Raw genomic sequence first — 24,649 nt, 5'->3', positions numbered from 1 at the left:
CGTGGACATAGTATAGCATTTGTGGGACTAAAATCCTTTGCATTTGTAGGGCAACTTGGCTCTCCAGGAGGAGTAAATTCTGTCTCTGAAAAGATAAAAAAACCCAAGGTGTTCGTGACCGAGGGAAAAGATGTTGCTCTTACTGGAGTGTGTGTGTTCTTCATCAGGACCAACCCTGCCAGAGCTATCACCCCTGAGAACATCCATCGGGTAAGAGGCAACAGCTGAATTACCAAAGATCACAAAAATTCTACCCCCAAGATACCTTCCCATGGAGACTACCACTGTATTCATTAAATATTTAAAACTGCTTTCACAGAAATATTTTATTTTTTTATAAGAATTTTTAGTGTTATTAATATTTATTTTATTGATATTTTAGTTTAAGAAGATGTTACATATAGGAAGTTTCAGTTAACTGCTTAACTTTAGCAAGCAGTTAAGAGGATGGTTCCTTTAAATCTGTAGAATAAGAGGAATTAATATTCAATTTATTAATGAAAATTGATATAACATTGTATGTATCTGTGTGCATGTAAAACAGTGAGGTTTTTTCCTTTCAAAAAGAATTTCCTGGGACTTCCCTGATGGTCCAATGGCTTAAACACCATACTCCCAGTGCAGAGGGCCCAGGTTCAATCCCTGGTTAGGGAACTAGATCCTGTATGCCACAGCTAAGAATTTGCAAGCTGCAACTGAAAGTCCCAGGTGCCACAGCTAAGACCCAGTGTAGCCAAATAAATAAATGAATATTAAAAAAGAATTTCCTTTCTGGCTTACTTCACTCTGTATAATAGGCTCCAGTTTCATCCACCTCATTAGAACTGATTCAAATGTATTCTTTTTAACGGCTGAGTAATACTCCATTGTGTATATGTACCAAAGCTTTCTTATCCATGGACTGCTGATGGACATCTAGGTTGCTTCCATGTCCTGGCTATATAAACAGTGCTGTGATGAACATTGGGGTACATGTGTCTCTTTTAATTCTGGTTTCCCTTGGTGTGTATGGAGGGGAGTTCAGGATGGGGAACAAGTGTACACCCGTGGCGGATTCATGTTGATATATGACAAAACCAATACAATATTGTAAAGTAATTAGCCTCCAATTAAAATAAATAAATTTATGTTAAAAAAATAAAAAATAAAAAAGTAAAACAAACAAAAAAGAATTTCCTATACATCATTTACTTAATGGCAAATTTCATACATTTAAATTAGGATTTATTAAAGCAGCTATACCCTTGAACAGCACAAGTTTGAGCTGCACAGGTTGGTTTACACATGGATATTTTTTCGGCAGAAATACTACAGTATTATATGGTCCCTGGCTGAATCTGAGGAAACAGAACCAGGCATAAGGAAGTTCGGATATGGAGGGCCGAGTATATGTTATACTTGAATTTTCTGACTGTGTGGAGGGTGGGAGCCCATAGCTCCCACATTGCTCAAAGGTCAACCGTGTAACTTTATTTTCTGTGTAGAGTAAAGAGCATCTGTACAAGTCTCCTCTGTCCTCAACGGTTGCCTTGTCTGCTTACAGCAGATTAACTGGTAAACATCTGGTGTTCTATTTATTTTGTGCTTTTATTTCAATGATTGCAATTTAGTATAAAGCTTATGTCTTAACTAGGGGTCAGAATAATAATTTACTGAACTGACAGGAGACCCGGGTTTGATCCCTGGGTCAGGAAGATCCCCTGGGGGAGGAAATGGCAACCCACTCTAGTATTCTTGCCTGGGAAATCCCATGGACAGAGGAGCCTGGTGGGCTACAGTCCCTGAGGTCACAGAGTCGGACACAACTGAGCGACTAAGCACAGCACAGCTCATTGATTTATTTGGCTGCTCTGGGTCTTAGTTGTGGCATGTAGGATCTAGTTCCCTGACCAGGGATCAAACTTGGGCCCCCTGTGTTGCGAGCGTGGAGTCTAAGCCATTTGACTACCAGGAATGTCCCTGCTTTACTCATTTGGCAGGTCTTCATTTATGAATGACAGTAGCTAGATTGCAGTTGAAGATCCTTTTTATGATAAAGGTTTTCCCCATTGTTTTGCAGGAGGTGAGCTTCAATATGCTTGACACTGCAGACGGGGGTCTGCTCAACAGCATGAGACGTTTGCTGTCTGACATCTTCATTCCTGCTCTCAAAGCCACAAACCATGGCTGGAGTGAGCTCGAGGGCCTTCCAGAAGCCTCCAGCCTTCGGCAGGAGTTCCTGGGCTCCCTGGAAGGCTTCGTGAGCATCCTGGCCAGCGCACAGGAGAGTTTGAAGGAGAAGGTAAGAACAACTATGTTATTTCTTCAAAAAGTATCTGATGGTGAACAAATCAACACCTAGGTGTGTAATACTTCTCTTAGAGGATCTTGTCCACTACTTTGCAAATCTTGAAAATATACTGTGCGTGCTTTATTGTCCCTTGAAGATGTGGTGGTGACTAGATTTAAATTCCTGTCATTTGGAGCAATGAATGCTTTGTGAGTTCCTTAGAAATACTGGCCATGGTGGAGAGTTTTACTCTGTCATGTCAGATGTTGGATTGAAAGAAGAGTATGAAGTGCTTCTGGTATTGCTCTGCAACTTAAAAGGAGAAATTTGGAGCCAGAGTGTGGTGTGTGTTTCGGGCGTGGTGGTGGTGAGGGAGGTTGGGGGGTGATGATGATGGTAGGGATGGGAGGAAATTTTGAAGAGGCAGGAGGAGAGAAGAATGGATATATCTGAAGACAGTGGGTTGGGTCCTGTGGTCCAGCCAGTGATCTAAAGGGCCATTAAGAATGTTTGGCAGTTCCTGGTGGTCCAGTGGATAAGACTCCATGTGCCAAATGTAGGAGGCCCAGGTTCAATCCCTTGTCAGGGAACTGAAAGTGAAAGTGTTAATTGCTCAGTCATGTATGACTCTTTGCAACCCCATGGACTGTAGCCCACCAGGCTCCTCTGTCCATGGAATTCTCCAGGCAAGAATACTGGAGTGGGTTGCCATTTCCTTCTCCAGGGATCTTCCCTACCTAGGGACTGAACCTGGGTCTCTTGTGTTGGCAGATGGATTCTTTACTGTCTGAGCCATCAGGGAAGCAGAGACTACTTGATTTTTAAAGACATAATAAGAAGGAAGACTACTCGAGTGGGTAGCCATTTTTTTCTCCAGAGGATCTTCCTGACCCAGATGTCGAACCCAGGTCTCCTTCATTGTAGGCAGATCCTTGGCCGTCTGTGCCATCAGTGAAGACCCGCTATCAGGGGACTAAGATCCCATATACTACAACTAAGCCTATTTGCTGCAACTGCAGAAGCCTGAATGTCACAATGAAGACCCAGCACAACCACACACACACACACACACACACACACACACACGCACACGCACACAAAGAATAAGTTTGGCATTTGTGGGATTTGGCATCAGTAAAATTTGTGCCACCTACAGTGAGCCTGTGTTAGTGATTCCTTGGGGGTAGAAGGTGGGATAGATGCTTTTGCATGGTGAATGCAAACCCATGACAGATGACAGCCCAGATCAGGCATGAGTGGGAGATATAAAAATGGATCCTGTGAGACCAATGACAAGATAATGCTCACTGCTCTCCAGGGAATACTGAGACCCTTTGGGACCTATTGGGATGTTGGCAGGGAGGCAGACAGTAGGCTTTCTAAACGATGTGGGATGGGAGAGTTGCGTAAATGATAGCCACACAGGGGGAAATGTTTCCAGCGAACATTTGAGTTGTATTCGTAGTTGACTATGATGCAGGCCACCTAAATGCAAGTTGAACCCAATTAAATAGTTATTCTCCTGAAAAGAGTACTGCTTTCACAGGTTTCCACTTCATATTGTGGTAGAGGTATTAAAAAAAGTGGCCGGATCTCACACAGGAGGGAGGCGATGCCACTTCATGAAACGCAGAAGCCTCCCCCATAAAACCAAGACCAGGTCTAGGAGGCAGGTGGAAGGTGCAGTGTTGTGGAGGGGGGGTGGTGAAATCTGAATTTAGAGGCTCACAGGGCTAGCTGCATCTTTCCCAGGAGGAAAATGTCCTTATTCAATACCGAGGTACTTCTGGATCGCATGTGTGCATGCTAAGTTGCTTCAGTCGTGTTCAACTCTTTGTGACCCTCTGGACCATAGCCCACCAGGCTCCTCTGTCTTTGGGATTCTCCAGTGAAAAGTATTGGAATGGGTTGCCTTTGCCTTCTCCAGGCTTTTGGTTTGAAAATGAAAGTGAAAGTCGCTCAGTTGTGTCCAACTCTTTGTGACCCCATTGACTAGACAGTCCATGGAATTCTCCAATCCAGAATACTGGAGTGGATAGCTTTTCCCTTCTCAAGGGGATGTTCCCAACCCAGGGGTTGAACCCAGGTCTCCCGCATTGCAGATGGATTCTTTACCAGCTGAGCCACCAGGGAAGTGCAAGAACACTGGAGTGGGGAGCCTATCCCTTCTCTAGCGGATCTTTCCAACCTAGAAATCCAACCAGGATCTCCTGCATTGCAGGTGAATTCTTTCTATGAGGGAAGTAAGAAATCCTGTTTTTTTTTTTCTTTTCTTTTTTCGGCTGTGCCCTGTATGTGGTAGGGCCCTGACCAGGGGCTGAGCCCAGGTTCCCTGTAGTGGAAGCATGGATTCTTACCCTCTGGACCACCAGGAAAACCTCTTTGGTTTCTCTGTCAAGTCAAAATCAAACACACCTTCTTTCCTACCCCTCTCTACCCCTCCCTCCCCAAATGAATCTGTATATTTGCCATTGAACTCAGTAACTATAAGGTTTTTTCTTTTTTTGAACAGGGACATGAGAGTCTTTTTCTCTGGTTAGTTTCAAAAAAGAATGTGATAGATGAGAGATTACCCTCCCCTCAGTCATTTCTTTGAAGGTCCCCATTTTCTTTGGTTTCATGGGTTGAATCTTTAATTTCCAAAGTGAAAGTGAAGTAGCTCGTGTCCACTCTTTGCAACCCCATGGACTGCAGCCACCAGACTCCTCCCTCCATGCGATTCTCCAGGCGAGAATACTGGAGTGGATTGCCATTTCCTTCTCCAGGGGATCTTCCCAACCCAGGGATCGAACCCAGGTCTCCCGTATTGCAGGGAGATGCTTTAACCTCTGAGCCACCAGAGAAGCCCTATCAATTCCTGAGTTCTGTGATATTGTCTGTCTGTCTGTCTGTCTGTAGTTTACTCTTTTTTTTTTTGACCCAAAATTTTAATTCAGACCAATCAGCTTTACTGGTGTGCTCAATGGCTAAGGAGGATTCCTACACTGATTTCATGAGCGTTTCCCAGGGAGCAGGGTAGTTAGAGAGAATCTCCTTAAGATCCTTCTGGATCAGCCAGAAATGTGTGTGTGTGTCTGTGTGTATAATGTGTAAAGTAACATCATCTTATTCTTTAATTTTCATTGTAATTAGGTGAACCTTCAAAAGTGTGACATATTTGAACAGAAAACCTTGAAGGAACCCATAGACTTCTTGACTCTAGCTAATAACCCCGAGACTATGGAAAAAATAGAAGGTTGTATGAAAGTATGGATCAAACAAACAGAACAGGTAATTTTCCGAAACCAAACATCAGAAACCAGCTCTCGGAACATTGACTACTTCACACGCCATGTGACAGAACCAGCCAGTGGAAGAAGGTTATATCACATCCCTGTTCCATCTGCCTAAGTATTTTACTGCAAGTCCCTAAATACGGTTCATTGCAATGTTAATTTATTGTCATTAGTTAAGAAGAGATAGTAAGAATTCTAGGAGATGACAGTAAATGACTTTATATACTTGTCTACCTAAAAGACTGCAGTTGGCCAGGTTTTTCCTCAAGATGTAGTTACTTTGGAGAGAAAGCCCATAGGAGTACAGGAGTTTTCTAATTCAATGTGTCTTCCAAAACAAAGCTTGGGACTTAATTGTTAAAAAAAAATTTTCAGAAAAGTGAAAGCTAGGTGTTACATCCAATTATTGATGTTACATCAATAATGGAAATTAACCAACTGAAGGCATGAGGACTTTGCAAGGTTGTATTTCTCTGAGGTTCTAAGTGAATAAGCCAAAGAAAGTTTCTGAGATCAGGTCCTCCAAAAATTCAGGAAAGCTCCTTAGACAAGTAGTTTTCACTTAGAATGAGTCAACTAAATTTTTGTTGAAATTTTAAAAATGGATACATCTCAGGTTAGTAAAAGGCTGTCATTCAAAGCATGCAAATGAATAAAAATATATCATGACTCAGACAGCAGAATTTACTTCTTTCCTTATATTTTGCTTATGTGTAACTTTTAACTCTCCAGCCGACTCATTGGCTCATGGTTCTCCTGTGTGTTCACAGGTCCTTGCTGAAAACAACCAGCTGCGGAAGGAGGCGGATGACCTTGGGCCTCGAGCAGAGTTGGAGTACTGGAAAAAAAGACTGTCTAAATTTAACTACCTCTTGGATCAATTGAAGAGCCCAGATGTGAAGGCTGTATTGGCAGTGCTTGCTGCTGCCAAGTCAAAACTTCTGAAGGTTGCTTTTTGCTTTATGAAGTGGGAATGGAAGTTCTTTGTGCATATGTCATAGAGTAATTAGGAACAGAAAAATGTTATTCTACCTTAATGAAAAAGTAACTTTAAGATTAAATGATACTGCCCTTTTGTAATTTGATAAACTGTAGAAATAGCCTTTGAATGAAAGGTATTTATTGGCTGGTGTACATGTATGCATGGGATTCCCTGGTGGCTCAGATGGTAAAGATTCCATCTGCAGTGCAGGAGACCCGAGTTTGATCTCTGGGTGGGGAAGATCCCCCTGGAGAAGGGAATGGCTACCCACTCCAGTATTCTTGCCTGAAGAATCCCATGGACAGAGGAGCCTGGCGGTCTACAGTCCATGGTGGTTGCAAAGAGTTGGACACAACTCAGTGATTAACACATATTCACACACACATATGTATCTGTATTACTAGAGGGCATTGCAAGTCATTAATATGTAACATAATAACATGATTATATATTATGAATTCAGACCAATGAGGAGTAGTAATAATGAAGGCTTAAACTGTTCTAATTTTTTTTTTAGAACTGGTGTATTTGTTTTATATTCCTGGGTAACAAATTACCCCAAAACTTCACCACCTGAAACAATAAATATCACCACATAGTCTGTGGGTCAGGGGTTTGGGTGTGGCTTGTTATGTAGTCACTGAATTGTGTCTGATTGTTATGCGACCCCATAGACTGTTGCCCACCAGGCTCCTCTGTCCGTGGGATTTCCCAGGCAAAAATACTGGAGCAAATTGCCATTTCTTCTCCAGGGAGTCTTCCTGACCCAGGGGTTGAATCTGCATTGGCAAGTGGAGTCTTTACCGCTGAGACACCTGGGAAGCCCTTGGTGTAGCTTAGCTGGGATCATCTGACTGGAGATCTCTTAAGGTTGTTGTCAGGATGTTGGCTCATCTGAAGGCCTGACTGGGGGAGGATCTTCCTCCAGGCTGCCCATGTGGGATTCAGTTCCTTGCTGTCTGTTGGCTGGAGGCTTCCTTCAGTTATTGGTCATAGAGAATGTCAGCTGCTGCTGCTGCTAAGTCGCTTCAGTCGTGTCCGACTCTGTGCGACTCCACAGATGGCAGCCCACCAGGCTCCCCCGTCCCTGGGATTCTCCAGGCAAGAACACTGGAGTGTCAGAGTGAGGTGCAAAATGGATTCAGCAGGCTGTGGAGGAGAAGACATGTAGGTGTGAATGAGAGTGCTGCCCCCCTCCCCCCACCCCCCGCCCCAATGCTCTGCCCTAGTTATTGAATAGATTTCATGAGAGAAGGCTTGGAAGAGATACCTTTAAACATTTAGTCAAAAACGTTTAATTGCTCTTCAGCGTGGCAGTGCCCCTCACCCCTCTGGATTGAGTTCTATGTAAGAGGCACAGGGGAGACTGAAAGTTGGAACCCTGGGCTTGTGATGACTTTTATGCAGCTGTTAGTTGGAATTTTTCTATTAATAATTGTGTTAAAATTTCCTTCCTGTATTGTGTGTAGACATGGCGGGAGACGGATATTCGGATCACTGATGCAGCTAATGAAGCGAAGGACAATGTCAAGTATCTTTATACACTTGAGAAGTGCTGTGACCCCTTGTACAGCAGTGACCCTGTGAGTCGAGATTTCCACCTCCTTAGTCTTCTGCTCATGACCCTTTCACCCTAGCTGAAATGAGTGTGGAATTTTGGTTCATGAATATTGCAGTCTGTTGGAAAAGTCTTAGAAAACCTCTTTTTATTCTCAAGAAAATTATATGTGTGTGTATATGCATACATGTATACACTGATGCTGAAGCTGAAACTCCAATACTTTGGCCACCTGATGCGAAGAGCTGACTCATTTGAAAAGACCCTGATGCTGGGAGGGATTGAGGACAGGAGGAGAAGGGGATGACAGAGGATGAGATGGTTGGATGGCATCACCGACTTGTTGGGCATGGGTTTGGATGGACTCCAGGAGCTGGTGATGGACAGGAAGACCTGGCGTGCTGCGGTTCATGGGGTCGCAAAGAGTCGGACACGACGAGCGACTGAACAGAACTAAACCATATATATGCATATATATACATGTCTATTTCTCCATATCTCTTTCTACATAAATATATATATTTTCCTATGTTTTCTAAGATATACATTATATTTTAAAGACATTTATTGTATATTCCATTTCCCATTAAATAAAGCAATTGACATCCTAGACTATACTCAAAACAACTGTGGGAAGAATTATTGGCTGATTTTAAAAAAAAAATCTTTTAACTTTCATTTGTTCCTGGTTTTATTTATTACAAAATTAACTGCTAACACAATCTCCTTGTCCTTAACAGAACGTTAGTGTTTCTTGCATTGAGACAAAATTTGATTAACTGCGTGTGACTAAATAATCAAGATGAAATTACCCCTCAATGTGTTATATTTACATAGCATGTTAGATAATATTTTAAAATTTAAATAAAAGTCTTTTACCTAAACTTTATTCTAATGAGGACAGAGTGATTAGCCTGTTAGAATTTTGCTGACTTTGACATGTTGCCCTGAAAAGCTGTGTGCTGTCTTCCAGATATCCATGATTGATGCTATTCCTACTCTTGTAAATGCAATTAAAATGATCTACAGTATCTCTCATTACTATAACACCTCTGAGAAGATCACGTCTCTGTTTGTAAAGGTAAGAGCCTAGTGTAGAGTCTGTGATCACTTAGATTTCCTTGTCAATGGCTAATTTTGTTTTTTATAATTAGAAGTTACCACATTGGCACAATCCAATGTCTCTGTATCCCACAATTTACCAAAAAGACTTAATCTCTTGATAGAAATAGAATTAAGCATACATAGGAAGCTGATTTTAGCAAATCATAAAGCATTATTTCCCAAAGTAATAATTATAAAAGATATTATATTATTTATGCAATAAAAATGGAAAAAGATTCTTTTTAGAATTTCTTTCCCTATGTTATTTAACACATGATTTCTTCCTATTGGGTGAATTTTAATTAAGAAAAGCTATATTTAACTGGCTATCTTCAGTTTCATATTTTATGTGCTGCTGTTCCAAATTTATTCCATGCCACAGTTGTTTACTTGGTGTTATTAGAACAGTAATCATGGCAATAAAAGCCACTGCAACATTCCAGTAATCCATAAAGCAATTATAATGATTCTGCCAGAAAACATAATGATGTTTAAACCTTATGTCCTAACTCATAAGTGTTTATGGTGAACATTGTTGCTTTTCCCATTTCCTCTCTAAGTAGGAAATGACTTTTTCATTACCAAGGTGAAAATTTTAAATGTATCAAAATAGAGGCATTTCCCACTCCTCAGGACTGTGTTCATTTCAGTTCAGTTCAGTTCAGTTCAGTCACTCAGTCGTGTCCAGCTCTGCGACCCCATGGACTGCAGCACACCAGGCTGTCCATCACCAACTCCTGGAGTTTACTCACTCATGTCCATTGAGTGGGTGATGCCATCTAACTATCTCATCTGCTCTCATATTTGGGTAGAAAGGAGGGGAACCCACAAGACCCTTTTCCATCCTCTTCACACTTTAATGTTATGTTGGAGTCGGGAGGGGTGTTCCCCGAGTACAAAACTCAAAAGTCAGTTTGTGTTACGATGCATGTCCAGGTTTCATGCTCTTTATTTGCAAGGCTTGTTTTAGAACCTAATTGTGAAACCTAATTGTGAACCTAATTCTCTCATTTTCAAAAACCTTTCGTTATGAAAAATTTGCAGCAGGTACAAAAGGAAATGTAATTGTATACTGGATCCCCTTGTACGTATCACCCAGATTATCCAGTATCAACATGTGGCCAGTCTTGTTCCACCTAACCTTTGCACGGCAATCCCAGGCATACATACAGTACAGTCATCCCATTTTCCTTTTAATTAATTAAAAAATCCCCAATAGAATTCTGAAGTTTTTTTTTTTTTAAGTTTAAAGGGATAAAGTGTTGGCTTTACATACATTGTATTTACACTTTTTTTCTATTGTCTTCTGCATTTGACGTTTCTGCTACAGATCATGGTGTCATGAAATGATCAGGGTGGACAGTTCTTTTCATGGCACTTGGAAACTGTGAGTTAGATTTTTAGAGAAGACTGCTAAAGAATGAGACTTAGGAAGGCTCTTGATAACTTTTAGGTAGGGAAGTGGTTGGCTAAGACATTCATCCTGCATTAACGTGAGGGTCTGAATTATTGATTTTCTGTAGTGTCTCCAACTCTGTGATTTTACAAATCATTTTTTTCTCTGTCCTTTATTTCTATCACTACAGAAATTTGTAAAAATATATTTACCTATTCCCCATTTTTTGGTAAAATATATGCCTTTAAACCTTTATTGAAGTATAGTTGTGGTACAATATAAGCTATAGAGGTAAAGTCTAGTGTGAATCATTTTTAAAAAAAAATTACTTTACAATATTGTATTGGTTTTGCCATACATCAATGAATCCACCACAGGTATACACGTGTTCCCCAACCTGAACCCCCCCTCCCTCTTCCCTCCCCGTGCCATCCTTCTGGGTCGTCTCAGTGCACCAGCCCCAAGCATCCAGTATCATGCATCGAACCTGGACTGGCGATTCATTTCATATATGATATTATACAAATCATTTTGATAATAGGAGCTTCCCTCGTGGCTCAGATGGTAAAAGCATCTGCTTGCAATGCGAAAGACCCAGGTTCGATACCTGGGTGGGAAGATCCTCTGGAGAAGGAAATGGCAACCCGCTCTAGTACTCTTGCCTGGAAAATTCCATGGATGGAGGAGCCTGGTGGGCTACAGTCCATGGGGTCACAAAGAGTCGGACATGACTGAGCAAGTTCACTTTCACTTTCTTTCACTTTTGATAATAGATGTGTAGAATTTAAAAAGGTTGACTAGAAGCAAAGAGTAGAATGGTAGTTGCCAGGGGCTGGGAGAGTGTGGAAAATGGGAAGATGCTGGTCAAGGCTGCAAGCTTAGATTTGTAAGATGACCAAGTTCTGGGGTCTAATGTACAGCTTAAAAGTGAAAGTGAAAGTCACTCAGTTGAGTCTGACTTTTTGTGACCCCATGGACTGTAGCCCACCAGGCCAATTCTCCAGGCCAGAATACTGGAGTGGGCAGCTGTTCCCTTCTCCAGGGGATCATCCCAACCCAGGGATTGAACCCAGGTCTCCCCCATTGTGGGCAGATCCTTTACCAGCTGAGCCACAAAGGAAGCCCAAGAATACTGGAGTGGGTAGCCTATGCCTTCTCCAGGGGGTCTTCCTGGCCCAGGAATCGAACCAGGGTCTCCTGCACTGCAGGCAGATTCTTTACCAACTGAGCTATCAGGGAAGCCCCAATGCACAGCTTGGTGACTATGTTTAGTATTGTGTTGTGTAGTTGAAAATTGCTAAAGAGCAGATGTTAAGTTTTCTCAACACACACACACACAAATAGTAATTATGTGAGGTGCTGGATCTGTTAATACTTGATTTGCTAATCATTCTGTTATGAATATGTATCCCAAGCATCACTTGTACATCTTAAGTGTAATACAATTTTTGTTTGTCAATTATACCTCAGTGAAGCTGGGAAAAAAGACAGTTAGTGCTTGATCACAGTTGTGAAGGAAAAACATAAATCCGAAGATTTATTCACAGATGTCCTACTCAGAGAGGCTAGAAGAGCTGAGGACCCTCTAGCCCAGTTTATGCTTGATGGTTGCTTACTGTACTTGACATCACTTCATTGAAAAATTCCAGGTCACCAATCAGATGATATCTGCATGTAAAGCCTATATTACCAACAACGGAACTGCTTCGATCTGGAGTCAGCCCCAGGATGTTGTTGTGGAAAAAATACTATCTGCAATTAAACTTAAGCAGGTAACAGTCAACTTAATAATATATTTAGAATTTTAAAATTATTTTTACATTGTTTTTGCCAATATATCTTAAAAGAAGTATTTATTTATCTGACTATGTCAGGTCTTAGTTGTAGCATGTGGTATCTTCAGTAGGTCGTGTGGGATATTTCCTTGCTGTACACAGACTCTCTAGTTGTGACGTGCAGGCTTAGTTGCTCCAAGACATGTGAGATCCTAGTTCCCCTACCAGGGATTGAACCTGTGTCCTGCATTGCCAGACAGATTCTTAACCACTGGACCACTGCCAGTTAAATAATTTATCAGTTATCATATCATGTGGTTGCATATGAAGTCACTTCAGTTGTGTCCAACTTTGCGACCCTATAGACTGTAGCCCACCAGGTTCCTGTGTCCATGGGATTCTCCAGGCAAAAATACTAGAGTGGGTTGCCATGCCCTCTTCCAAGGGATCTTCCTGACCCATGGATCGAACACGAGTCTCTTATGTCTCTTGCATTGGCAGGCAGGTTCTTTACCACTAGCGCCACCTGGGAAGCCCAGTTATCATATTAGTAGTTGCTAAAAAGAATGGTAATCTTTCACTGTTAAGAAAAGTTGAATGTTAGTAAATCAGCTCTCCAAATTTATTCACTTACTTTACCCTTTAGGGGACCTTCTATGTCCCAACACCACACTAAGTACTAGAGATACAAAGATGAAATCGTTTTCCTTAAGCTTCTTTTAGACAAACAAGGAGCTAGATGAATAGCTAGGCTTCTCCTAACACAGTGAGATGCAGGTGGAAAGGCTGCATCTTTGAGTTGTATTATGAACAGTTAGGAGTTTGGACTTCCCTGTGGTCCAGTGGTTAAGACTCCGAGCTTGCAGTGCAGAGGGCACAGGTTCAATCCCTGGTCGGAGAAGTTCTGCATGCCTCATGGTCAAAAACGAAAAAAAAAAAAAAATTAGGAGTTTGCTAGGTTAGGGGTCAGGAAAAGATGACATTCCAGGTTGATGAGAGAGTTGCTACAGAGGTATGAAATGGAAAGATTTTGTAATTTTACCCTAAATTTGCTATCACCTTCACTTAAGAGAATAAGGCTGATATCTTTGTTGTGTTCCCTTTCTTGTATTTTGGTTTTTAATTTTAAGGAATACCAGCACTGCTTTCACAAGACAAAACAAAAGCTTAAACAAGATCCAAGTGAAAAACAATTTGAATTCAGTGAGATGTATATTTTTGGGAAATTTGAAACTTTCCACAGACGTCTTGCCAAGATAATGGATATCTTTACAACCTTCAAGACATACTCAGTCCTGCAAGATTCTAAAATTGAAGGGCTGGAAAACATGATCACTAAATACCAGGTACTGTACTTCAAAACTCAATTTGCTACCCTTATCCATGAATAAAATTTTAATTTTTTTATGCAAATGACTATTTAGAATGCTTCAAATGATCAGTCTCTAATGCAAAAGATAAGCTTATGGCCCTTAAACAATAAAGCAGTTAAATTTATTTGAGAATTGTGCAATGGTGCTAATCTATTCTTTTCAGGTATGTGATTATAAGAATGACTTTCCAATAGTCTAAAATTAATCATCATTAGTAAAAGCATTTTCATTAGTAGCACAAGAAAAATGTTTAAATATAACTTATTATTTCATTTATTCATATAAGAAATATTTAATTAAGCATATACTGTGTTAGGCTCTAGTTGACACTGAATTCTGAGTGATATCTGATTATATCTGCAGTTAAGCATTTTATATGGATTCATGTTAAAAACTAATGAATATAGTCAGTTTTTTTTCTTGTTTGGGGACAGTGACACTAACCTTAATTTTTCTTTTTGTCCTTGAATTTGAAAAGGATCATATAATTTACTGTCACTTATTGATTTTTCTCCTCTAACAGTTTAGGTCAATATAAGGAATTTTTTCGTTTCCTGAGTATATCAGATTCAGGGAGACAAAGAAAAACCTTTTCTATCTACCAGGAAATATTTTAGCTGAGCTGTATATAATCTGCAAGCTGGATAATCTATTCTTTGAAACTGACAGTTGTGCACGACAGAGATGGACTATATCCATTTGTATTTCAGTTTAAAATCTAATTAGTTTTCATTCTTAATGAAACAATAAACTTTGGAGCATATTTCAAAGTTTATTTTTGAAGGAGAAATTGAACTGTACAGCCAAATGCAGATAAAGGCTATTCTAATCTGATAAAATACTGGGAAGAAAAATTGCTTTCAAAATCTCAAGTGGATGTATCAGAATGTAGTGAGATGAAACGTAGATGGTTTGTGAAAGTGTAAGGTGAGATTTTTGTATGTTACAACCAATGGAAGAAGCTCAAAATGGTGGCCTTGGAAATGACACTGTACGGCTTGTTACGGCTTCAGGGTCCTGTCCGCCCCTCTGGCCGCCTCCCCTGCTCCTAGTCTCCTCATTTGGTGTTCTCCGGACACAGGACAGGCCACCTCAGTCCCCCTTTGGCCTTGCAGAGCCTCTCTTCTGGGAAGTTCTGCCTCCAGATCATCACATGATTCTTTCCTCCTTGGCCTCCAGATCTTGATTACCCTCTCAGTTAAGTTTTCCTTCATCTCTGTTTTACCTCACTCTATGTTATGTTACTTATCACTCTCTGAAACTATCCTGTTCATTCTTTGTGATAAACCTAGATCTCTTCTTCCCCCACTGAAGGTACAAAAGCTCCTGAGGGTGGGGATATTTCTTTGTTCTACTCATTCCTGTATCTGCAGAGTTTACTGGCATATAATGGGTGTGCAATAAATATCTGACAAGTAACTGATTTAGTAGGTTGAGTTTGATTAGTTGGTTTAAAGGTCATGGTTGCTCAGCTTATTTACTCAATATTTTTAAGTGGACCATTAAATCCAGTTATAGAGTAGAATTTTCTAAGGGCCCCAAATCCTTTAAAATAGCACCTTAAAATGTAGGAATATAGCTTTTCCATGTTTCTTTTATACACTTCCTGTAACATGATGGGTATCATTTTATATATATATATATAGTTGTATTGTATATAATTGTGTGTATATGTATAAAATTGAATGCTGTGCTTAGTCATGTCCAACTCTTTGTGATCCTATGGACTGTAGCCCACCAGGCTCCTCTGTCCAAGGAACTCTCCAGGCAAGAATACTGGAATGGGTTGCTATTTCCATGTGTATATATATATATATACACACACACACACACATACACACATGCAATTGTACACATATATTTTATATACACAATTATATATGTATATATATACATGCAATTGTATACATATACTGGAGAAGGAAATGGCAACCCACTCCAGTATTTCTGCCTGGAGAATTCATGGTCAGAGGAGCCTGGTGGGCTACAGGCCATGGGGTCACAAGAATCAGACATGACTTAGCGACTAAACCACCATCACCAACCTGCAGCCTGTATCTTTGGGGCTTTCCTGGTGGCTCAGTCAGTAAAGAATCCACCTACAATGTGGGAGACCTGGGTTTGATCCCTGGGTTGGGATGATCCCCTGGACGAGGGCATGGCAGAATCCCCATGGACAGAGGAGCCTGGTGGGCTACAGTCCATGGGGTCACAGAGTCAGACATGGCTGAATGACTAAGTACTACACACAGTACTACTATGTGAATGTACATACAGTTGTATATATATATGTATGTATATACAACTGTATGTACAATTGTATACTTGATTATACAATTATAAACTATATATACAGTAGTAAACTTGGTTCAAGAATTTATGCAACTTAGGCACTTCTGTCTATTGAGAGATTTGAGTTGATGTTTAAGTGGAAATGGCTTTGAAGAGGCGTTTGTAGAAGCTGGTCCAACGTTCTTCATAAAAATTATATGCCTCTGTCAACAGTGTGAGCACCCGAGTTTGAGAATGGCTTAGTACCTGGTTAAGAATGATCACAGAGCATTAGAGCTCATTATTCAGAGCAAACAAAACTTCAGATAATAGTATTTTCTAGAAGATGAGTTACCTAATCTGTACTCTTATAGTCACAGGTTGCAGCTTTGCAGGGCAGGAGGAGGCAATTAATTCTAGAGATTCTTTAAATGGTAGATTGTGGTTTGATACTTTACTTAGGACATTTGAAGCTTGGAAGGTAGCTTTTCACCTGTAGCTACTATAATATAATTGTGCTCTTCCTAAGTTTTTTGCATTCTTTTAAAGTCTAATTTTTTAAGAAGACAAACTTTTTAATGAAAAATACTTTAGCAAATTCTACTTTATGCTTCCTTTTTATTATTTCAGATGTAATTTGTAAGAAATTTTTAGACAGAACATATCCTTTTCAGATGTGGTTTTTACTTATTTAAAATTTTTCTTCAAAAACACATAAAATCTCATGAAAATGCTTCCAAGTGGTTTCTCTGAATGCACCAGGCAACATTACACTACCTATAATATGCATGGTGCAATGAGAATAATTAAAGAAATAAGGCTCCCCTTAAGTTGATTTTTGGGGAATGATTGCACAGGCTGTATATTTAAAGGTCATATTTATGTAAATAATGCAGGAACATTGAAATATTGTCTTATTTGTTTCCTACTATTTCAGGGTATTGTTGCTACCATAAAGAAAAAGGAGTATAATTTCTTAGACCAGCGGAAAATGGAATTTGAGCAGGATTACGAAGAGTTTTGCAAGCAGATTAATGACCTTCATGTAGGTTGTATAATAAAATTCCTGTTGAGTCTGGTGTTTACTTTTTCCATTGTGTCATGCTGCTAATCATTACCCATTCAGAATGAAGAGACATCATCATGGAGGTGACCGATAGCGAGCTTGGCCTGCATTTTATGATTTCAGACGAGTAATTGAAGGTTCTTTCTCATGGATGAAAGGGTCATAAATATAGCTTTGGATAATGAGCTGTAATCACAGATTTCTGCATGTGTTTCATTTTAGATCTTAGAAAATTAACTGTTATCCTCTGTTGAAACGTAGTGTTATTAGAATATAGAAATTAGTTTGCATTTGTTTGTTACTTTATAGCAGTGATTATGACCAACAATAGCTTGAGCAAATGGTCAGCGATATTCGGCGGATCCCAAAAGCAGGAGACTAGCTGGTCTTGAAAGGTGGTACTAGGGCTGACTCAGCACCTTGACCCGTCTTGGTCTTAAAGCCCCGTTCTTCTCATTCTCCTGTCCTTCCTCCTGCTTTCCCCACTCTCTCTGCTCACTGCAGATCAGCCCACAGGAGCAGGTTACTGCCATCAGCAGCTTCTGAGGCCATACCATGGACCCACTCTTAGCTCCCAATGTCTAAGGACAGGTTGGGTTGGTCAGAGTTCTAGTGTTGTGCCTCATTACTGTGGGGTCGTATGGTAAATGCAGAGGGCATGGGACCCCCTGGCATGGCTGGGTGTATTTATTACCAGATGAGGAGAGCCAGGGAGGGTAAGGTTGGGAGACACACTAGTGGATGCCCACCTTAATCAATGTAAAGACTTCTTCCCACACTTTCTGACGATAAAATGAAAATGGCTGTTCTGTTTCTTCTTTTCCAGAATTTTTGGCTTGAAATATGTTTGTACACTTCAAGGGAAAAAGAGCTCTGAGTCATTTTTGGAAGGATGGGTTCAGTGTAGAAGGCATTATAATAAAACTTGCTAGTTCTGTATTTCAGGTCTGTTCTAGGCACTTTATAGTTGTTAATTCATATAATACAATAATCTGATAAGGTGTGTATTCTTATTACACTGTTTCTGGAAAGGAGGACGCTGAGGCATAGTGAAGTTAAGTGACTTTCCCACAGTCACAGAGATGTTGCCTGGTAGGCAGTCTGGCTCTAGGATTCAGGTTCTTAACCATTATTTTATAAGACAAATTTCAGGTGATGGAAAGATAGAGTGCTTGTAATAATTTAAGCAATGACCTCTTTGGGGGCTGACTCAAATGTAAGGTCTGTGGATCTTGATCTCTTGTGGGAAATTGATGAGCAATGGCAGATCCTGGGTGCGTGCTCCATGGTCAGTGTTGATTTGTCGAGTCTTTGTTTGTGTGTCCTAGCAGTTTCTGATCACATAGTACTGGAGTGGTTTTTATGCTGGATATAGGTAGATGGTGAACACCTTGAGGGCAGGAATTGTGCTCATTCCTATCTATGTCTCCAGGCCCTAGAGGATGGGACTTTATATAATTGGAGACCAAAGGATGTTTGCTGAATTAGTGTATGATTTGCTGGATGGCATCACTGACTCAATGGACGTGAGTCTGAGTGAACTCCGGGAGTTGGTGATGGACAGGGAGGCCTGGCATGCTGCGATTCATGGGGTCGCAAAGAATCGGACACGACTGAGTGCCTGAACTGAACTGAACTGTGATAAGAACTAGTCCCTGATGGCTCAGTGGTAAAGTGTCCGCCTGCAATGCAGGAGCTGCAGGTTTGATCTCCGGGTCAGGAAGATCCCCTGGAGAAGGGAATGGCTACCCACTCCTGTATTCTTGCCTGGTGGGCTACAGTGCAAGGGGTGACAAAGAGTCAGACACAACTTTGCCACTAAACCACCACTACCACCATCAGACTCTGTTAAGTGAAATAGGTCAGGCAGAGAAACACAATTGTGTGATATCACTTATATATGGAATCTAAAAAATACAACAAACTGGTGGATATAAGGAAAGAGAAGCAGATTCATAGATATAGAGAATAAACTACTGATTACCAGCAGGGAGAGGGGAGGGGAGGCAAGATATGGGTAGGGGACTAAGAGGTATAAGCTGTTAGGTATAGAATAAGCTACAAGGATATATTGTACAACATGGGGAATATAGCCAATATTTTACAATAACTATAAATGGAGTATAACCTTTAAAAAAATGGAGTAAAACTCCAATACTTTGGCCACCTGATGCAAAGAGCTGACTCATTTGAAAAGACCCTGATGCTGGGAAAGATTGAAAGCAGGAGGAAAAGGGGATGACAGAGATGATTGGATGGCATCACCGACTCAATGGACATGGGTTTGGATGAACTCCGGGAGTTGGTGATGGAAGGGAGGCCTGGCGTGCTGCAGTTCATGGGGTCGCAAAGAGTCGGACATGACTGAGCGACTGAACTGAACTGAAACATGCATTGACTGTACAGTAAATGCATATTAGGCTTCTATGCCATAGGTTATGGGTACAGAAGTAGATAGAGTTGATTGGCCCTTAAAGATCACGTCTGACATGTAACATGATTGAAATATAAGTACATATATGTTAGAACAAAGTAATGAATATATCTTAAAAAGGGCAAATAGTGGCTAAAATGACTAATTATAAAAGTATAATATTCTGATATTGTACCAGCAAGTGAGGATTCAAAGATAAGTGGACATGTTCCAAACAAGTCCTAGAGAACTTATTTTTTTAATATAAATTTATTTATTTTAATTGGAGGCTAATTACTTTACAATATTGTATTGGTTTTGCCATACATTGACATGAATCAGCCATGGGTGTACATGTGTTCCCCATCCTGAACCCCCCTCCCACCTCCTTCCCCATCCCATCCTTCTGGGTCCTCCCAGTGCACCAGCCCTGAGCACCCTGTATCATGCATGGAAACTGGACTGGTGATTTGTTTCACATATGATAATATACACTTATAAGGAGGACAGGTGAATTCTTTCCCATCTGAGGCACCAGGGAAGCCCCATAAAGATTTACTGTGTCCCAAGTTAGAGAGATGGTCAGAGGAACCTGGTGGGCTACAGTCCACAGCATCACAAAGTGTCAGACATGACTTAGCGACTGAGCACAATGATTACTATGATGCTAATTAGTGTGATACTAATGATACTAAGCATCTTTTCATGTGCTTGATGGCTCTTTGTGTATCTTTGTATAAATTAAAGGGACGAAGTGGAAGCATTGTGGATGCTCTAGTTCTGCATAGTTAATACTTGGATACTTTTCTATAGTGATAACCTCTGAGCGTTTATTTAGGTAGGCTAACTGTACACTTCTTCAGTTCAGGAAGATTTCATGGTCCTAAGATGCGATGTTTGCCGTAGAAATATATGGTCCAGTATCCCTGGGTCCTGCCATGGCACCAACCCCTTGACTGCTCTGGCTCTCAAGTCCCTCTTTGTCTGGCTTCTGGACATTTATCTTTCTTTAAGCTTAGATGAGCATTACATTTGCTGCTGTATTTTGTCCTATAGGGTGTGTGTGTGTAGGGAATGGGGAATTCTTTTACCTTGTTGCTAAATAGGATTTCTTTGCAATGCTAACTTGTTCATTGTCAGACTTCATTCTGTTTCAGAAAGAGTTGCAGAAGTTCATGGATGTTACATTTGAAAAGATTCAAAACACAAATCAAGCTCTAAGTATGTTAAAGAGATTTGAAAGGTAAAAATTTGAAAGACTTCTAAGTTCTGTTTTCCAAATTGGGATAATATGAACATAGTTTAACTTACATTATTATTGTTATTATTATTTCATATTCTAATGGGAAGAAAATCCTCTCTTGACAATCTGAATAACAAGACCACAGATGTAAGTTCTTCAGAGGATTACAGGTTTATTTCCTCTCAGCTTTGAAGTGCCTATCATAATAGCAGTTAATGTTGAAGTAATTTGAAGAAACTTACCAATAGTTTTGACTAGGTTTTAAGGATTGATACTATTTTAAAAAAAACTGAAACACTTCAGGGAATTCCCTGGCGGTTCAGTGGTTAGGACTCTGCATTCTCACTGCCAAGGGCCCAGGTTCACTTTCTGGCTGGGGAACTAAGATCCCACAAGACATAAAAAAGAAAGAAAAAAAAAGCAAAACCAAAAAAACTCACAGCCACTCTATTGCCATATGATTGATGGACTGATTCCATTTTGATTTTGTTTTATAATTTTGTTCTAAGGTCTTTATTGAATTTGGACTTCCCTTATGGCTCAGACGGTAAACAATGTGCCTGTAATAGGGGAGAGTGGGGTTTGCTCCCTGGGTGGGGTTGATGGTCTGGAGAAGGACATGGCAACCCACTCCAGTATTCTTGCCTGGAGAATCCCATGGACAGAGGAGCCTGGCGGGCCACAGTCTGTGGGATCACAAAGAGCTGGGCACGACTGAACAGCTGACAAACCTTAAATATGTTGCAATGTTGCCTCTGTTTTATGTTTTGGTTTTGGGCCACAAGGCGTGTGAGATCTTAGCTCCCCAAGCAGGGATCGAACCGACACCCACTGTGTTGGAACGGGAAGTTTTAACCTTTGGACTGCCAAGGAAGTCCCATTTCGCTTTTTTATCATGCCAAGTAAATACTTCATTCTCTTCCATGAGCAGATATATATATGTATTTTGGCTGTTCAAGTAGTTCTTTTATGTATGGATAGGACAAAAAACTGGTAAAAATATAAAAATGGAATTTTCAGGTTTCACTTACAGGACATATATAGGTTCCATACAACATTATTTATGAAGAATAACTATGGAATAGACCATAAAAAATGAGTTAAAAATTTCAAATACCATCATCATATGGACCAAGTTTTTTAACCACAGTGCAATTAAATTAGACCTCAAAAACGTATGCTTAGAACTTTTAGGTCTCCTCTTTTGAATTAAAAAACTCCTAGAAATTTAAATATATTTAGATCTAAACAATAATGAAAAGACAAGATACCAAGTCTCCTGCCATGCAGTTAAAAAGATAATAAATATGTCAGCATTTGTTTTATTTTATTTTATTTTATTTTTAGCATTTGTTTTAAAATAAGTCTTAATAGACAGAAGGTCTCAATATCATCCCATTAATTCAAGCCTTTCACTTTAAAAAAATATAACAGATTGAACATACCTAATCTTGGTATTGATGACAAATACCAGCGTATCCTTGAAAACTACGGGGCTGACATTGATATGATCTCGAAGCTGTATACAAAGCAGAAAAACGACCCACCTTTGGCTCGAGACCAGCCTCCCATTGCTGGGAAGATTCTGTGGGCCCGGCAGCTCTTCCACAGGATTCAGCAACCTATGCAGCTTTTCCAGAAGCACCCACCCGTGCTCCAGACTGCGGAAGCGAAGCCAGTGATTCGCAGTTACAACAGGGTGGCCAAGGTCCTCCTGGAGTTTGAGGTTCTCTACCACAGGGCGTGGCTTCAACAAGTGAGTCTGACTTAATGCTCTACGGTGATGCCGCCACTGTCAGATCCATGGGGAATCCTGTACTACCTTGGGCAGTTTTACTCCTGTAGAAAGTTGACTTTGTGTTTATTTTATAAGACAGGGTTGGTTGACTGCAAGTAATCACTCAAAGAGTATATAATATGTCCATGAAGGAAAATAATTTTTAATTTTGGGAAAAAGATCATAAAGCCAGGTAACAGAAACTTATTTATAAACTCCTATGGAAGAAGATCTTGTTTCTTGCTTTCTTTACCTGGTTGATTAGGATTTCTTTTTTTGTTTTTTCATTAAGCTCCTTTTTTCTCCATTAAGTGTCCATAAACACCAGCATGCCTGTTAAGCAAAGTTTTAATTTTTATTTGGTCATACTCAGTCAGTTCAGTTCAGTTCAGTTCAGTCACTCAGTCGTGTCTGACTCTTTGTGACCCCATGAATCGCATCACACCAGGCCTCCCTGTCCGTCACCATCTCCCGGAGTTCACTCAGACTCACGTCCATCAAGTCAGTGATGCCATCCAGCCATCTCATCCTCTGTCATCCCCTTCTCCTCCTGTATACTAGGTTAATCCAATTATATTTCATACCTTACCAATACTTGTATTTCTTGGTAGATTGGCAGGAAGTATTTTGAAGGATAAAATTCAGCCTAACAAGGCCTCTAAAATGGTATCTCACTTTCCTAGTTCAACTTTTGGTGTCTGGATCAATAACAGAGATGTCTCTGTAATGTTTTTCATTGCTTTTCTAGATAAATGAAAACTGAGTTATGTAGGTTTCTTGAAACTTTTGTTAGGAAAAATAACTGAGTTGGCATGAAGGTATCAGGGAGCAAAGTGACTTTTGAGAAGTCATCTCTATTGCAGTATCCACTTACCAAATATAAGAGATTCATGACCAAAGCATTTTGTTGAACTGACTGTACATCACCACCAAGAGTTTTAAGGCTTTTTTTCCCCCTTGAAAGTGAAGTTAGGAAAAGATTAATAAGAGACCCATCATCCTTAGTTTGTGAAGCTCAAACCCATGAAAGGACACGCAATGATCTTTATTCCCAGAAACGGCCGAGTTAGATACCCTGTATATGCATTGAATTCTCTAATAACAGTAATGTTGCTCTTTCCTCACAGACTGAAGAAATTCACGTAGGACTTGAGGCTTCTTTATTGGTGAAGGCTCCTGGCACAGGGGAACTGTTCGTAAACTTTGATCCTCAGATACTAACCTTATTTAGAGAAACAGAGTGCATGTCACAGATGGGTCTACAAGTTTCACCTTTTGCAGCTGCTCTTTTCCAGAAACGAGATGCATACAAGAAGGACTTCAATAACATGAAGGTATGGAACTTTTATTTTTTTCCCATCTTGGGTTCATTACAAAATGCATTTTTTTTTTTTTTTTACAAAATGTATTTAATGCAACCCCAGGGTGCAGTAAAAAATAAAAAAATCTAGTGGTGTGTCACTGCTGAGGAACAGAAAGTACCCGGGATGACTGTAGTGGAGTGACTAAGGCCAGAAAGTAGAGTTGGCAAAGGCCAGGTCCTTATGGAGCTTGTAAACTAAGGGTACATGTTTGGGTGCACCAGGAAGCCATTAGAGGAATCTGAGCAGGAGAAAAAGGCGTGGTGTCCTTTACTATAAAAACATTCTTGCTGCTAGGTGATTTTTAAGGGACAGAAGGGTCACTGTGGGGGCTTCCTAGATGGCTCAGTGGTAAAGAATTTGCCTTCCAAGGCAGGAGACTTCGTTGGGTTGGGAAGATCCCCTGGAGAAGGGAATGGCACCTCACCCCAGTATTGCCTAGGAAATCCCATGGACAGAGGAGCCTGGCAGGCTATTGTCCATGGGATCAAAAAAGAGTCAGATGTGACTTAGTGACTAAACAATAACAAAGGGTCAAAGTGAAGCCAGTTTGCAGGCTGTTGTACCAATTTAGGATGGAGAAGATGGTGGCTGAACTAAGATGCAGTTGAATAGTAGATCAGTGGATTAGAGAATGATGCCAACAGGCAGGTTATGAGAGAACTCAAGGGTGATACATTTGTTTTTAGTGTGAGCAGCTCGATGGACTTACTCAAAGTGGGGCTCACATATACTCTTGTTGTGGTTCAGTCACTGAGCTGTGTCCGACTGCTTTACTGTGTTGAT

The 24,649-nt window shown here is 40.4% G+C and overlaps 1 protein-coding gene across 1 annotated transcript in view; it reads left to right on the top strand.

Annotated features, from left to right (window-relative positions):
• DNAH5 (dynein axonemal heavy chain 5) overlaps nt 1-24,649 on the top strand; it is a 265,487-nt gene that overhangs the window by 18,859 nt on the left and 221,979 nt on the right. Inside the window, exons 4-15 of the mRNA XM_040262501.1 lie at nt 50-210; nt 2,060-2,281; nt 5,402-5,539; nt 6,315-6,491; nt 7,996-8,109; nt 9,058-9,165; nt 12,234-12,356; nt 13,490-13,705; nt 16,941-17,048; nt 20,640-20,725; nt 22,160-22,481; nt 23,630-23,836. Coding sequence (XP_040118435.1) covers nt 50-210; nt 2,060-2,281; nt 5,402-5,539; nt 6,315-6,491; nt 7,996-8,109; nt 9,058-9,165; nt 12,234-12,356; nt 13,490-13,705; nt 16,941-17,048; nt 20,640-20,725; nt 22,160-22,481; nt 23,630-23,836 — 1,982 coding nt within the window. The remainder of the gene's footprint in view (nt 1-49; nt 211-2,059; nt 2,282-5,401; nt 5,540-6,314; nt 6,492-7,995; nt 8,110-9,057; nt 9,166-12,233; nt 12,357-13,489; nt 13,706-16,940; nt 17,049-20,639; nt 20,726-22,159; nt 22,482-23,629; nt 23,837-24,649) is intronic.

Source organism: Oryx dammah, unplaced genomic scaffold (genome assembly GCF_014754425.2).
Source record: "Oryx dammah isolate SB20612 unplaced genomic scaffold, SCBI_Odam_1.1 HiC_scaffold_20, whole genome shotgun sequence".
Taxonomy (NCBI): Eukaryota; Metazoa; Chordata; class Mammalia; order Artiodactyla; family Bovidae; genus Oryx; species Oryx dammah.
The sequence above is the reverse complement of the archived record's forward strand: the minus strand, read 5'-3'. Positions and strand labels throughout refer to the sequence as shown.